Here is a 12,980-nt window from a genome sequence, read left to right on the forward strand (position 1 = left end):
GTGGCAGGAAGGAGCGTCGGGGTGAGGGTGCACGTTCTGTCTTGCCTAACTAGTTTTCCGGCTAGTTTTTCCAGCTCGAACAAAAACTAGTCCCACCTCGCAAATGGAACAAGACCGAGACCCGTAGAGGACGCACCACCCGGAAACCAGAAGTCCTTCTCACCTGAAGCACTGGCTCGTCACGACGGCTGCTGTCGATTCTGATATTTGGAGAAGCCAGCGCAACAGTAGGTAGATACATCGCAGCTGTATCTCTTATCTCAGTTAATTTTGAGCTTTTTACACAAGGTTCACCAGTCACTGCGGAGGGATACATAGCAGAATAGGCGAACTGGTTGTGCATAATGTAAGAAATGGAGGAAATAAACGAAGTTTGTCGTGTGCTTTGGGAGTTATCTGTTAACTTGTAGAAGACGCAGGTTTTTTTTAAATATATATTTCTTCTCGAACATTTGTGGTGCTTTTGGAACTATGAGTAGCTCTGATAGTGTTTGATCTTGACCAACCCATAACTGATAGTAAACTAACCGGTATCAATCAGGCGCAAGTGTTTGCAGTCTTGTTTTCTGTTATTTATGCACGCGAGCCCAGGCGGATAATTTTCCCAACCTAATTTTGTATAATTTTCTACAGACGTTAATTTCGTTCTAAAGCAGTCTAATATAGTTGAAGAGGGAACATGACCAATCCCACGCTTCCAGATATTTTAATACACACGTGTATGTTGTTGGGATAGTTTTTTTTGCTGCGGGTGAAGTTGGTATCTGATTCGGTTATGAAGCACTAGTACTAATTCACTTATCAAACTTGGACTCCCGATTCTCTCTCTTTAGAAGTCAAAAATCCTTAACCTGGTCAAACAGAAACCAGATTATTCTACAGTGAACAGAAAGCTTGGTTTGTGATCTGGTTTGTGAAAAAGCACAAAAGGATTATTTCAGTGTTTTTTTTGTTTTTGTTTTAAAGTTTTGCAACAACCTCAAATGGGATTCAGCTTGACACCACAATGCTGAGTGCCATAGTCCTTATTGATTAAGAACAAACAGTTTGACTTGGGGAAAACCGTCTGTGTGACTCCAGATTGGTAGAGCCTAATCAAACAAGACTGTGGTCAGCCAGTCACTGGAACCTCTGCTTGCTCCCCATTATGTCCCTGAATGGTTCCAGTCAGGCCTCTGTTCATGATTTATTCTATTATTGTCTTTCTACATTAAAAACTGAAGATGATACACTGGATCACAGCTAGATGTCGCCACCTTCCTAAAGTAATGGCCAAAGTTATTTTTTGTCTAAAGATGACTTAAGCCAAAAAAAAAAAAAAAAAAAATCACTTCTGACTAAATTATTTGTTTTAGGAAGGTGGCGCCATCTGTCACTACGTTTATGATCTGAACTTTCAGGTTTAGTGTGTTTAAAATTCTTTACTCAATTCTAAAATGTTTCATGTGAAATTGTTTCCTGAGCTAATTATTTATCTAATATTCCCCAAACTTTCATGGGACCTTGAACACAACCATCAGGTCACTACATCATGACATGCAAGGGCGTAGGAACGAGTCTGTCATTGGGGGGGACGCATATCGTAAACCTGACAGATCAGTAAATAGCTTGAGCAGAAATGTCAAACAATTATGCCATCAACACATCAGTAATGCGTTACTCTAATCTGACCCTTGTTTTAGTAACAAATATTCTAACATGTTACTATTTACAATCCAATAATCAGATTAAAATTATGCATAGTATAATGACCATCATTCCAGGATGAACACTCACTTTAGCATTTGCCTCACAACTAGCAAGCTAAATGCTCTGGTAGCACAGACAGGCTAACAGATTCTGATATATTTTATTGGTCAAAATGCATTGATATAAATTGACTGGTAATTGAACCTCTTTCTAAAACCAAAGTAAAAAAACAAATCATAAAAAAGGACTCGGCAGTTTTAAACTCAATACAGCAGTTTGACCAACAAAAATAAAATCTAAAAAACAAGTTTTGTTCTTCTTGAACAACTCTACATCAGTGCAACAATTTGATCAACAAAATAAATAAAAATGATACTTTTCACACCTTACAGACCCTTAGCTCCTCCCTGTTAACTCAGTCTCACTTTCCAGCCCTGAATTCAGTAACTTACCAAAAAAGATTTGGTAAGTTACTGATTTCCGTTTTATGTTTTATGTATTATTTGAGTCTGGAGGATCTTTTATTTTGAAAATCCTTTAACCGGATTCTCTGTTACTTGCGCGCCAACACTGAGGCCACAAGCAACGAAATGAGTAAGAAACAGATCAGATGTCTTTGGAAAGTTTCTTTGCAAAGGGAAAAGGCCCAGAGAAGAGACAGGAGAATGGATTTAGGTCCGGTAGGTGAGTCCCACATTACAAGCCGCTCTGCGTAACATGCAGCGACCGGCTGCTCATGAGGCAATGAAGCTTCAAGCTGCTTCGCCATGTAGAGACCAAGCAAGCTGTGCTCAAGCAACACTTCGGGTGTCATTGTCTCTCGTCACTCCCTGATGGGACCGTCTGGTTGCAGAGAAACAAGATCAGGGCTACGTTAGTGAGTATTGTGGGTTACAATTTTCACAAAAGTAAAATGTTCGTTTTTGTGGCACATCTGTATCTTATTTTGAAGGGATATGTAAACGTTACCATAGCGACCAGAGTCAGAGCGTTTGGGCAGTGGTCGAGAGAAGAGGAGTAGAGCTTGTGAGTCTTAAGTCTGGTTTAGACGGAAAGATTTAAGAATTGTCGGCCAATTCTTCAAACCTTTGTGACCACAGAGCTGATAAAAGTACAACAGGTTCGATCGGTTCGTGTGTCCAAGGCAGGAGCAACACGAACCGATTCCAGTCACGAACATCCCGATTCCAGAGGATAATCCAGTAAAACTCCCAACATAGCGGGAATTTAGAATAATCAAACACGGATGACTATGGAGAAGCAGTAGTGATAGTTTGTGGAGTCATTTTAAGAGATAAAAGACGTAACAAAAGGAAAAGGCGGTGGATTAAAGACTACAGGAGCAGCCGCTCTATTTGCTGCACTATGATTTGGAGGTGACTGTTGTTTCATAGTTAACATTTTTAACCGAATAAACATAATAATGACCTTTAGATTTAATAATAAACATTTCCACATATCATCTCCAATATCCACCGGATTCAGTTGCGCGATATGTCAGCTTTTTGGGATTCCCCTCTGTTCTTACGTCACCGCGCTTTTTGATTGGCTACCTGTCACATTCAACAGGCCGTATTCTCGTTCCCAGACAGGAAAACCCCCACAGGTTGCGATAAAAACTCCAAGACAACCCAAATTGGGTATATTCAGGATTTAGCTGGAATACCAACAGCCCCGCCCCCCCCTTCTTCGCAACTGCGGTGAAATTATTGGGGGGGGGGGACGAATGTGGCTCTCTCCAATATTGGGGGGGACATGTCCCCCCGCTTCCTACGCCTATGTTGATATGGATGGGTGAGACTGGTAGAGGTGTGAATGTTCTTTAGGAGTGGAATAGTTAATAATCATCACCTTCTTTTTTCTTTTTTCCCTTTTTGAAGAATAAGTCTTAAGGCAAGTTAAATTTTTTTCATGTGAATGGCCAACAAAGTTCAAATCACTGGGGATAAGGCATTTCATCATTTTTAAAAAGTTGAAACAACGCATTGAATTCCCTCTTTAGTAAAAGTTTCACATATTGCAGTTATTTTATTGTAAAGAGACTCTTAGGTCAAACTTAACCAGGATTATTCTAAACCGAAGTGTTTCAGATTTTGTTAAATTGTCACCAAGGAGTGACAATTTAGCAGAAGTGATACCAACTTCTGCTGACCTATCGCAAAATGAGGTACATTCCTGTTGAGTTTCCTTATCCCCGGTTTGAACTAAAGACAGCTGCCTCTTCACAGTAAGATTCCCAGTCAGCCATTGCTCATCACCGTTTCTTTATTTTTAAAGTTTTTGTATGAGTCAACAGTGAAAATTATTGCATTTCTTTAATCCTCGTCTTTTGCTGAATCACTTGGACAGGCTCGTCAGGTTTTATTACACCTTGTGAAATATGTTTTTTGTCTTAAAAAAAACAAAACAAAAAAAAACTTACTTGTTTTACCAAAACAAACTTTCAGACCTGTTTCATGTCGGTATTAAACCCTTTCCTAAAAGTCTGAATGGGATGATGTGCTCCAGGTGCAGGGATGGACTCCCACAGTCAGGTTCTGGAGCGTTTACGGACGGCCTTCAGGTCAGGCATCACTTTGCCGCTGGAGTTTCGTCGAACACAGCTCACCAAGCTGCTGGCCCTGGTCAAAGACAACGAGGAGCAGATTGTAAAAGCGCTACACCAAGACTTAGCAAAGGTACCTGACACCGGTATTACTCAGACTGCACCACCACATGACCACACAAGAGTTGCGCAACCAAAGTCTGAGTGATTTACTTGTTTTACTGTCCTGACTATGATGCAAGAGGAACGTTTTTTTTTTTTATTGTTTTTTACTCCTGCCGCAACCGTCCAACTGCAGAAAGTTCCTGCTTAGTTTTTACTCAACAAATTTTTGAAGCTGCATATGCGATTCAGATCAGTATGCATAATTTCTGCTGAGGGATAACATCTGTCTGCGCTGCTGCTTCTGTATTTCAGCCAAAATTTGAGAGCATCCTCTCTGAGGTGGAAATAGTGACCAATGACCTGCATCATGCCATCTCCAACGTGGCGACCTGGATTCAGCCGGAGTATGTGTCCAAAAACCTGGTAAGTTCACCTGAACGCTGCATTCGCTGCTGCTGCTGCTTACAGCAGAGAGAGCGCTGGGAGAAAGTATTTGTTCCCTTAGAGATTTCCTAAATACAAGCCTTTAATATAAGGCAAACAAACAAACAGGTTTTGTTTTTGTTTAAAAAAAACAATTTACTATGGTAACTTAATGCCTAGCCGTGCCAGCATTGGCAGCAACATCTACTATGAAGCATTTCTGATAACTGACAGGGAACCTTTGACATAAAAATGCTGGCCCACTCACTGCAAAATAGTTTTAGTTCAGCCATGTTGGATGGTTTTTGTTCCAGTAAGTTTTGTGAAACCATTGCAATTCCCCCCAAATTTAGGGTCTCTAGGGATGAATGGGGTAAATGATTAAGCATGAATAGCTTGTTTTAATGGTGCGTTCACATCAAATGCATTACGCGTGTCAAGTTTGACATGTGTGCACGTTTGGACATGTGAAGCAAAGCTTCTTGTTGGACTCACTTGACGCGTCAAATGCTCCTAACGGTTCAAATCGCGCTGCTCGAAACGCGCCTCCACATAGACTCTGAATGTAAACCAGACGCGCCTGATGCTCAAAACAGATTTGGTGTGAACGCACCATAAGGTCCCACCATCACATCTTGAAAAAATTTTAGTCCAGCGTTTGACACAAGCACCCAAAGCCTTTGTTTTATTGTTTTCTGAGGTTTTTGGTTTTTTTTAGCTCTTTTCACGAGCCAGGATTATTAAGGTTGCAAACTGATAAGGTGACAATCAGGGATTTTTCTCAGAAGAGGACATTTGTGGTTCCATTAATTATAGCAGATCGTTCAAGTAGCAAAGAAGTCCACGTGTTGACCGTTGGCATGGTTATCCTGTAGTACAGAGTTAGTTTTACACCAGATGTAAAAAGGGGACATGCCTTCTAAAAATGTCCATGTTTGTCTCCTCAGTCCACAGAATATTTTCCCCAACAGTCTTGGAGATTATGAAGATCTTCAAAGCTTTGGAGTTCTCCTGGGATGACATTTTTGTCGTCCCATTTCTCATTGTTGAATCATGAACTCTGACCTTTATAAAGGAATGTGAGGCCTGTAGATATTTGGATGTTCCTTAGTGACCACACCATCGTTTGGTGGGAATGTTTATAGACATTAAAAGTTCTGTGTAGTGATGTTGGCTCTTGATTCAGGCTACCGCAACAGAGAAACGTCAGATAACAGAATGCTGAAAATATTACAGCAAAAATTAAATTTTATCCTTTTTAAGAATTCCAATTCTACGTGTCATATCTGCTTTTAGAAATTTTAGAAATCATTTCAAAATTTCACATTTAATCCAACAATCTAGTTTTACTAGGAAACACTTAGTAATACTTAGTATTGTGTAAAGAACAAATACCTGTTGAGTCTTGTTTACGCTGCGATGTGAGCCAGTAGATTAGAGCAGGAAGGACAAGCAGAACAGAGCGATGACCAAACTCCCCCTGACATGATTTAATCATTTTGAATTGGTAATTGGTTTTAAGTAGAGATGTGCCGATCAGGTTTTTTCCTGCCGATACTGATACCGATCACCCATGAGGGCCGATCACCGATTCTGATCACATAATTATTATATATTTTTTAAAAATCATAAACACTACCGGTTACATTATGTGGAAAAAGGAACCATGAATTCACCTTAATTTAGACAAAAACTTGTTTTTAATAACTTTTTCCAAGAAGAAAACTAAACAAAACAGGCATTCTGCAAATTGTACTGCTATTAGTAATACTAATAGCAGTACAATTTTAACAGACTGATAACATATGAAGGCTCTGAAGAGGCTAAATAATGCAAGGAGTCAAAATAAAACCTCTCAACATTGCCAAAAAAATTCAAGTATAAAACTTAACATTCAAAGGCAAATACAGGTTCCATTACAATAAACAATCCTGAGTTACTGAATGAAAACTTCCTGATAGCATGGCGGCTAGCTGATTACTGCTAGTTCTGATTGGCTGTTTCTGACTGAGCGAAGTAATTATGCAGAACAGGGAGGAGATTGATTTTTTTTTTTTTAGATTATCTGTCTCATGTTAGGACAGCGAAAGTTTTAATACGTATGTAAAATGTATTTTTTAGGTTAGATGCTGCAGCTTTAAGCAGAGGTTCGGTGTGAGAGTCACTACCAGGTGGAGCAGAAGCGGCGCTCCGTCTGTGAAATATTACTACCTGTAGCGCGTAGCAGCGGTTCAACAGCGAGAGCAGAACCAGCGTCTTACATCGCAGCTCAGAGACTTAAATAATTTTGCGGGTTATTTGTTTAGCTTTCTGACCGTCATGCTAATCCGGGTGAGTGTTTGTAGCTGTGCGCTGCTTTACCTGCTATCTGATCCTCCATATGTCTTTTTTACTGCAGTGAGCCTCGATGTAGCCAAACTCTGTCAAGTATGTCATTGTTTTTATGTCGTATTAGCTTCGTTGTGTTGATGCATTTTAACGTGCTTCAATTTTCCGCTGCAACACGCAAACTTCCCCATTCACTCAGTGCGTTATAGTTCCACATCACTTAGGATTTGTTGCTGCGCTTTTGTGCAGTGTGAAGGAAAGAGGAGACCAGCTGCACAGACAGGCTGCGAAATGAGATGCAGGTGATCGGTATCGGCAACAAGAGCCAATGATCGCCGATCACTGATCATGCACTTTTTCACAAAAATCGGCCCGATTATGATCAGTGACCAGTCGATCGGCACACCTCTAATTGTAAGCTTATGGCTTTGCCCTTAAAGTATTAAGTGCTCAATAAGAGAAGTGGAAGCTTTAATTTTAGGAGATACAATCACAGATATGTTCCTTCAAAACCCAGTGTGTCGTGGCTTGTTGTAGATGAGCTGATGCCTTTCTGTCGTTTTCACAGGCTACAAAACTAGATGACTGTTTTGTGCGGAGGGAACCATTGGGAGTTGTGCTCATCATCGGACCCTGGAACTACCCCCTGCAACTCCTTATTTTACCACTAGTTGGAGCCATTGCTGCAGGTCTGCAGACTTTATGTTTTATTATAACTTGCTGACATTTTAATTAAATGTCAGCAAGTCAGCTGACATTTTAATTAAATGTCAGCAAGCTGTGTCTGAATCCTTGAGACAGTTTCAAGGTGAAAGCCTCTTCATTCAGCTTCTATCTCCGTATCGATGCTGTAATCTGTTCTTAAGTGTTGTGTGTTTAAAGCTGTGTGAAGTAACGGTTAATGTCCCTGACAGGAAACTGTGCAGTCATCAAGCCTTCAGAGGTCAGCTCGGCCACAGACTGCCTGGTGGCTGAGCTCATTCCTAAATACCTGTCTCAGGTGAGCAGAAGTCTCATTGCCTGTTCTAAACCCATTTCATGTTTTATGCTGGTCCAGGCTGCTCCATGTCAGTTTCATGTCAGCTCCATGTCAGCTTAATGTTAGCTCCATGTCAGCTCCATGTCAGCTTCATGTCAGTTTCATGTCAGCTCCATGTCAGCTCGTTCTCTGCCCTCACTGTGCTGCTGCTTCCTCAGGACTGCTATGCGGTTGTTCGTGGGGGAGCAGAGGAGACCAAGGCTCTGCTGCAGAACCGATTTGACCACATCTTCTACACAGGTAGAAGCCCTGTGGAACTCCACATCTGCTGCGCTGAACCAAAAACATGCAGGACCAGGTTGCATGGTGTTTAGAGGTGTACATCTGATGGTTGCTGATTCGTTGGAAAGATGAGTCATCTGACATATGAAGCCATGAGAATATGAGCCATGAGCACAGACATGGTAGGCTTCATGGGAACCGTTTGGTTTCCTGCTACAGACGGGGCTTTGAAGAGTCTGACTGAGGTTTTACCGACCCATAATCCTCTACTGCTGCCGAGGTTATTCGTGTAGCACATTGCACTTCAATGTGCTTACACCATAAAATCACCATACAATAACCAATTATGAAACTGCAATGCACATTACATTTTGTTAAATGCCATCATCAAAATCATCAAGGCTAGTCATCATAAAGTATGTTATTATGAGTCAAAAGCAACTCTGAACAGGCCATTTAGTGTTTCAGCTGTTGTGCAGTTATAATGCTACGCACCCATCAAAAAACATATCTGGAGTGTTGGCGTGATTCTTTCATCCATGTTTGACAAATCATTTCATCTCCATGGCAACCATTCAGCTGTTAAAACGCCTGAGTGAACTGAGCCCTGCCTTTGAGACGCAGCTCCTCAGAGTTTCCAAGATTTTGAGTTTCCACCTCACAGAACAGCCCTTCCCCATGACTCCCCCCACTCAGCTCCTTCAGACTAGTGGCAGGAATTAGCAAACACCTGGTGGAACTGTGGATCTGCTGAGCTCACTATAGAAGCTACTTCTCAGAGCAAAGCTGGTAAAATGTTGTTAAAGGGTTAATAGTGGAGCCATCTTGTGATGACTTCCTGAAGGTGGAGTTTTTAAAGAGACCGAGGCCCAATTTCAAGGCATTAAATTACAGTCACATTTTTAAGTCCTATTTTGGTCTTTTTTATTACAATTAAAGATAACATAGTTGCTTAACTGTGCTATGAGTTGATACTCTGCCCCTTTAAATGATCCTCCTAACCTGGAAAAAGGTCACCTCATATGCATTCTTGCAAAATTTGACATTGATGTCCATGATGAATGTCTAAGTTCAGTCCTTTTACCATTTCACATGAAAACGTTGCAGCTCTTTCCTCTGTGACCTCTGACATTGACGCTCCTGCCTTCAGGTTCCCAAGCGGTGGCTCGCACTGTGGTCCAGGCCGCCTCAGTTCACCTTACGCCCGTAACGTTGGAGCTGGGCGGTAAGTGTCCCTGCCTCATATATGGCCGGATAAACATCCAAGCTGCAGCCCACCGCCTGGTGTGGGCCAAGTACTTCAACGCAGGCCAGAGCTGTGTGGCTCCAGACTACGTGCTGTGCACCAAGGCCACCCGGGACGCCCTGGTCCCCGCCCTGACCACGGTGCTGGAGGAGTTCTATGGGAAGGAGCTGCAGAAGAGTCCGGACTTGTCCCGCATCGTGTCCGCTCGCCACTTCACTCGCCTCATGAAGCTGCTGGAGAGGACCAAGGGGAAGGTCGTTATTGGAGGACAGAGCGACGAGGACGATAAATACATAGGTGGGCCTTTAACTAGACTTTGGAGAACAATATTAAACATCCGACTAATCAGGAGCTGCTACTGATAAATCATTTCCAAACATTTATTCATATCATAGCGTTTGAGTAGCGAGATTCCTTAATGTAAAGCTCACTCTGACTGTCGCAGGAGAGACGTGTTCAAACCGTTAAAGATCCTTTTTGAAAGTTGGCAATGAGCTGGATGTGTTAACTTAAAATGTATTTAAGGTGAAGAAAACACTAAATCCTCTTTCTAATTAAAGATTTTTAAACGTTGCCTTATAAATGCTGTTGTCATGTAAAGCTGCAAGTCAATAAATTAGAAAATCATACAAAAGTAAATTTTTCTCAGTAATTGAATGGAAAAGGTTCAACTTGTCTACTGTGTATATTCATCACACACCAAGTTATACATGTCAGTTTCTTGGGAATTTAGTATATTAATGCACCAATTTCAGTTTTCTAGCCGATCACTGATCTTTAAAAAGCCTGACCTGTCGATCCAGATTTTGGTCGATACTGTTCATATTTTCTGAAATGTTGCTAAATAAAGCAAGAAAGTTGCTGAGCTGGTAACAGTGGGCTGCCTGCTGGTATCTGTGGTTGATGTTCAGACTAGGTAGATAAGGCCGGCTTGACATGTAAATGCGATCACCAAAATGAAGGAGGTCGGGGCTGATTTTTGGGTGCTCCCCTGTGTTACACTGAACAGCAGTCGGCTGACCTTCAGCTCTTCTGTATCGTTGGTTCTGGTGTCTCATCTCCTCTTGACAACAGGCCACAGATTCTGATTCTTCATCAGAATTCTGTTTGATTGGTTTTATGTAATATTACATTTTTAGAAAACTTTAATTTTGAATTTTTGTCAGTGATAAGCCATGATCATAAACATTATGATTATGGCTTAAATTAACGCAATAAATATATCACTGTGTGTAATAAAGGTAATGGACATTAAATTTATAATTTAAAATGGATAGTTAAATATTTTTTTTAAATAATATTCCAGTTTCTTTGAATGTGTTCTGAGTTATTGAGATACGATTTGTAGTAAAAGTGAGTAACTTTTGAAAGAGAACATTTTTTGGTCATTACATCATTTTTAGGTCTGCCTAAATTCAAACTTAACACTCAAAGATAATGTATTGTGAAGTTTTCCATGTGTGTGTCTTCCAGCGCCCACGGTGCTGGTGGATGTAGAGGAAGATGATGTCCTGATGGGGGAGGAGATCTTTGGCCCCATCCTGCCCATCCTGACTGTGGAGGAACTGGAGAAGGGCATTGAGTTGGTGAATCGTAAGGAGAAGCCGCTGGCGCTCTACGTGTTCTCTGATGAATCCTCTGTAAGGACCAGAACTCTGCTGGCTGCTTGCTGAAAGCTGGAAACCCATAGCTGTGAGGATCACCATGTTGTTGTTCTCTAAGGTGGTGAAGATGACGATGGAGAAGACCAGCAGTGGAGGCTTCTGCTCCAACGACGGCATCGTTCACATGACCCTGCCTGGGCTGCCCTTTGGGGGCGTCGGTAGGTGTACATACTTATTCCATGTTTTCTCTTCAGGTCACAAACTATGAGCCATTTCTCTCTTATTTTCCATAAATGTAGAACAAACTGGTTGATATGTTCCTTTGTTCTAAAACTTCAAAGTAAGAAAGAAAATTTTGTTACTGTTTTAACCAGGATTTGGTTCAAGTACCAAAACAATTATATATTTTGTATTGATAAAACTTGATCAGCCACGCTTTTTTGAAGGTATTTTATTTAGTAGGAGTGAATATAATGTTGTGTTTTAGATGGTGGAGGTTGCTGACCCTGGGGTCATCTGGGCAGCCATGTTTTGGTCGGTTGACAGTTTGGCCACAGTTCTTCCTCAGAGCAGCGCGTTCACTGGATTGATTGACAGCATCACGGGTTGTTTTTGACTGGGAACGGTGCAGTAGGCGCTCGATCTTCTCACAGATTATCTGTCTCATGTTATGCTGTCAGGACGCGGTGACAGTTTTAACAAACGTGTAAAAAACATTTTTATAAAAGTTCTGTACTGGAGCTTTAATAATTTGTGCATATCTAACCTGCAGTGTGTTTCTCTCCCCGCCCATCCAGGGGCCAGCGGCTGGGGCTCCTACCACGGCCGCTGGGGCTTCGAGACGTTCAGCCACCGGCGCGCCTGCATGTTGCGCGGCTGGGCGCTGGAGAGACTCAACGGCCTGCGCTACCCGCCTTACAGTGATGACAAGCTGAAGTGGCTGCGCTGGACCACGTCTGCACAGAGCACCTGCTCTCTCATGTGATGCGCCTCTCAAAGGCAGCCTGACGAAGATGAGAATTTAAGACAAATAGAAACCTTTTACACTGAAACAACTTAGGAGGAAAATAAAGTATTTTTTGCAACAATTTGGAAGGTTATGGGTGTATTTGTATAAATTAATATTACTTCTTTTGAAGGTGTAAACCTTTCCACATTTTACTACCTATATTTTTAAGATGAATTTTTTGCCGATATCCTTTGAAAATACTGCTACACTGGTATCATTTATGGCATTGTCTTTGTGAAACTATAAGCATTTGTCCCTTTAGTCAGAATAATGTAAATAATTTTTTTTCTTTACTTATGTTGCAAAACAGAGAAATCCATCAGTTTCCTTATGTCAGACTTTTCTGCAAGGATTTCACACGAGTCCTCTCCAGGCTGTGGTTCTCCCTGTTGCTGGTTCACCTTTCCTCGGACACTTCTGCCTTCCACACAATTTTCTGTTAATACTCTTTGGATACAGAACTCTGTGAACAGCCAGCTTCTTCAGCAATGACCTTGTGTGTCTGATTGTCTCCTGGACATCTGTCCAGTCATACTGACCCAGAGTGAGAAACTCAGGAAACCTCAGCAGGTGTTCAGATTTCATTTACTGATTAGGATGTGACATCATGAGTTTCCACTCATAACCTTTTTTCACAATATTCTGATTTTCTTAGTTTTTGAGTTTTCATCATCTGTAAGCCGCAATAATCAAAACTCCAAGAAACAAGGAATGTCACTCAGTGTGTGATGATTCTATATAATATACGAGATTCACTTTGAGATGGGAAG

General features: G+C 41.4%; 1 protein-coding gene across 3 annotated transcripts; it reads left to right on the plus strand.

Annotated features, from left to right (window-relative positions):
• On the plus strand, positions 1 to 12,289 carry aldh3b1 (aldehyde dehydrogenase 3 family, member B1). Of its 3 annotated transcripts, XR_014088463.1 has the most exons (11): positions 1 to 231; positions 4,198 to 4,367; positions 4,652 to 4,762; positions 7,659 to 7,779; positions 8,005 to 8,090; positions 8,288 to 8,369; positions 9,502 to 9,894; positions 11,071 to 11,237; positions 11,320 to 11,419; positions 11,689 to 11,907; positions 11,999 to 12,049. XR_014088463.1 is itself a non-coding variant. In XM_008415069.3 (10 exons), exons 2-10 carry the CDS (start codon positions 4,206 to 4,208, stop codon positions 12,184 to 12,186), a joined length of 1,410 nt encoding a protein of 469 aa, XP_008413291.1. In that variant the 5' UTR covers positions 1 to 231; positions 4,198 to 4,205; the 3' UTR covers positions 12,187 to 12,289. The 3 variants fall into 3 exon arrangements, 2 of the variants coding, with proteins under 2 accessions (XP_008413291.1, XP_017161808.1); XM_008415069.3 differs by lacking the exon at positions 11,689 to 11,907 and having other exon boundaries at positions 11,999 to 12,289; XM_017306319.2 differs by lacking the exon at positions 11,689 to 11,907 and having other exon boundaries at positions 1 to 227; positions 11,999 to 12,289.
• The last annotated feature ends 691 nt before the right edge of the window (positions 12,290 to 12,980 follow it).

This window comes from Poecilia reticulata, chromosome 8, assembly GCF_904066995.2.
Source record: "Poecilia reticulata chromosome 8, P_reticulata-male-v2, whole genome shotgun sequence".
Lineage (NCBI taxonomy): Eukaryota > Metazoa > Chordata > Actinopteri > Cyprinodontiformes > Poeciliidae > Poecilia > Poecilia reticulata.

Bases quoted from the DNA above. Each gene is read 5' to 3' on its own strand.
- aldh3b1 (XM_008415069.3), top strand. From the start codon at position 4,206: ATGGACTCCCACAGTCAGGTTCTGGAGCGTTTACGGACGGCCTTCAGG. The intron at 8,091-8,287 runs GTGAGCAGAAGT...CTGCTTCCTCAG, and splicing joins TTCCTAAATACCTGTCTCAG to GACTGCTATGCGGTTGTTCG. The intron at 9,895-11,070 runs GTGGGCCTTTAA...TGTGTCTTCCAG, and splicing joins CGAGGACGATAAATACATAG to CGCCCACGGTGCTGGTGGAT.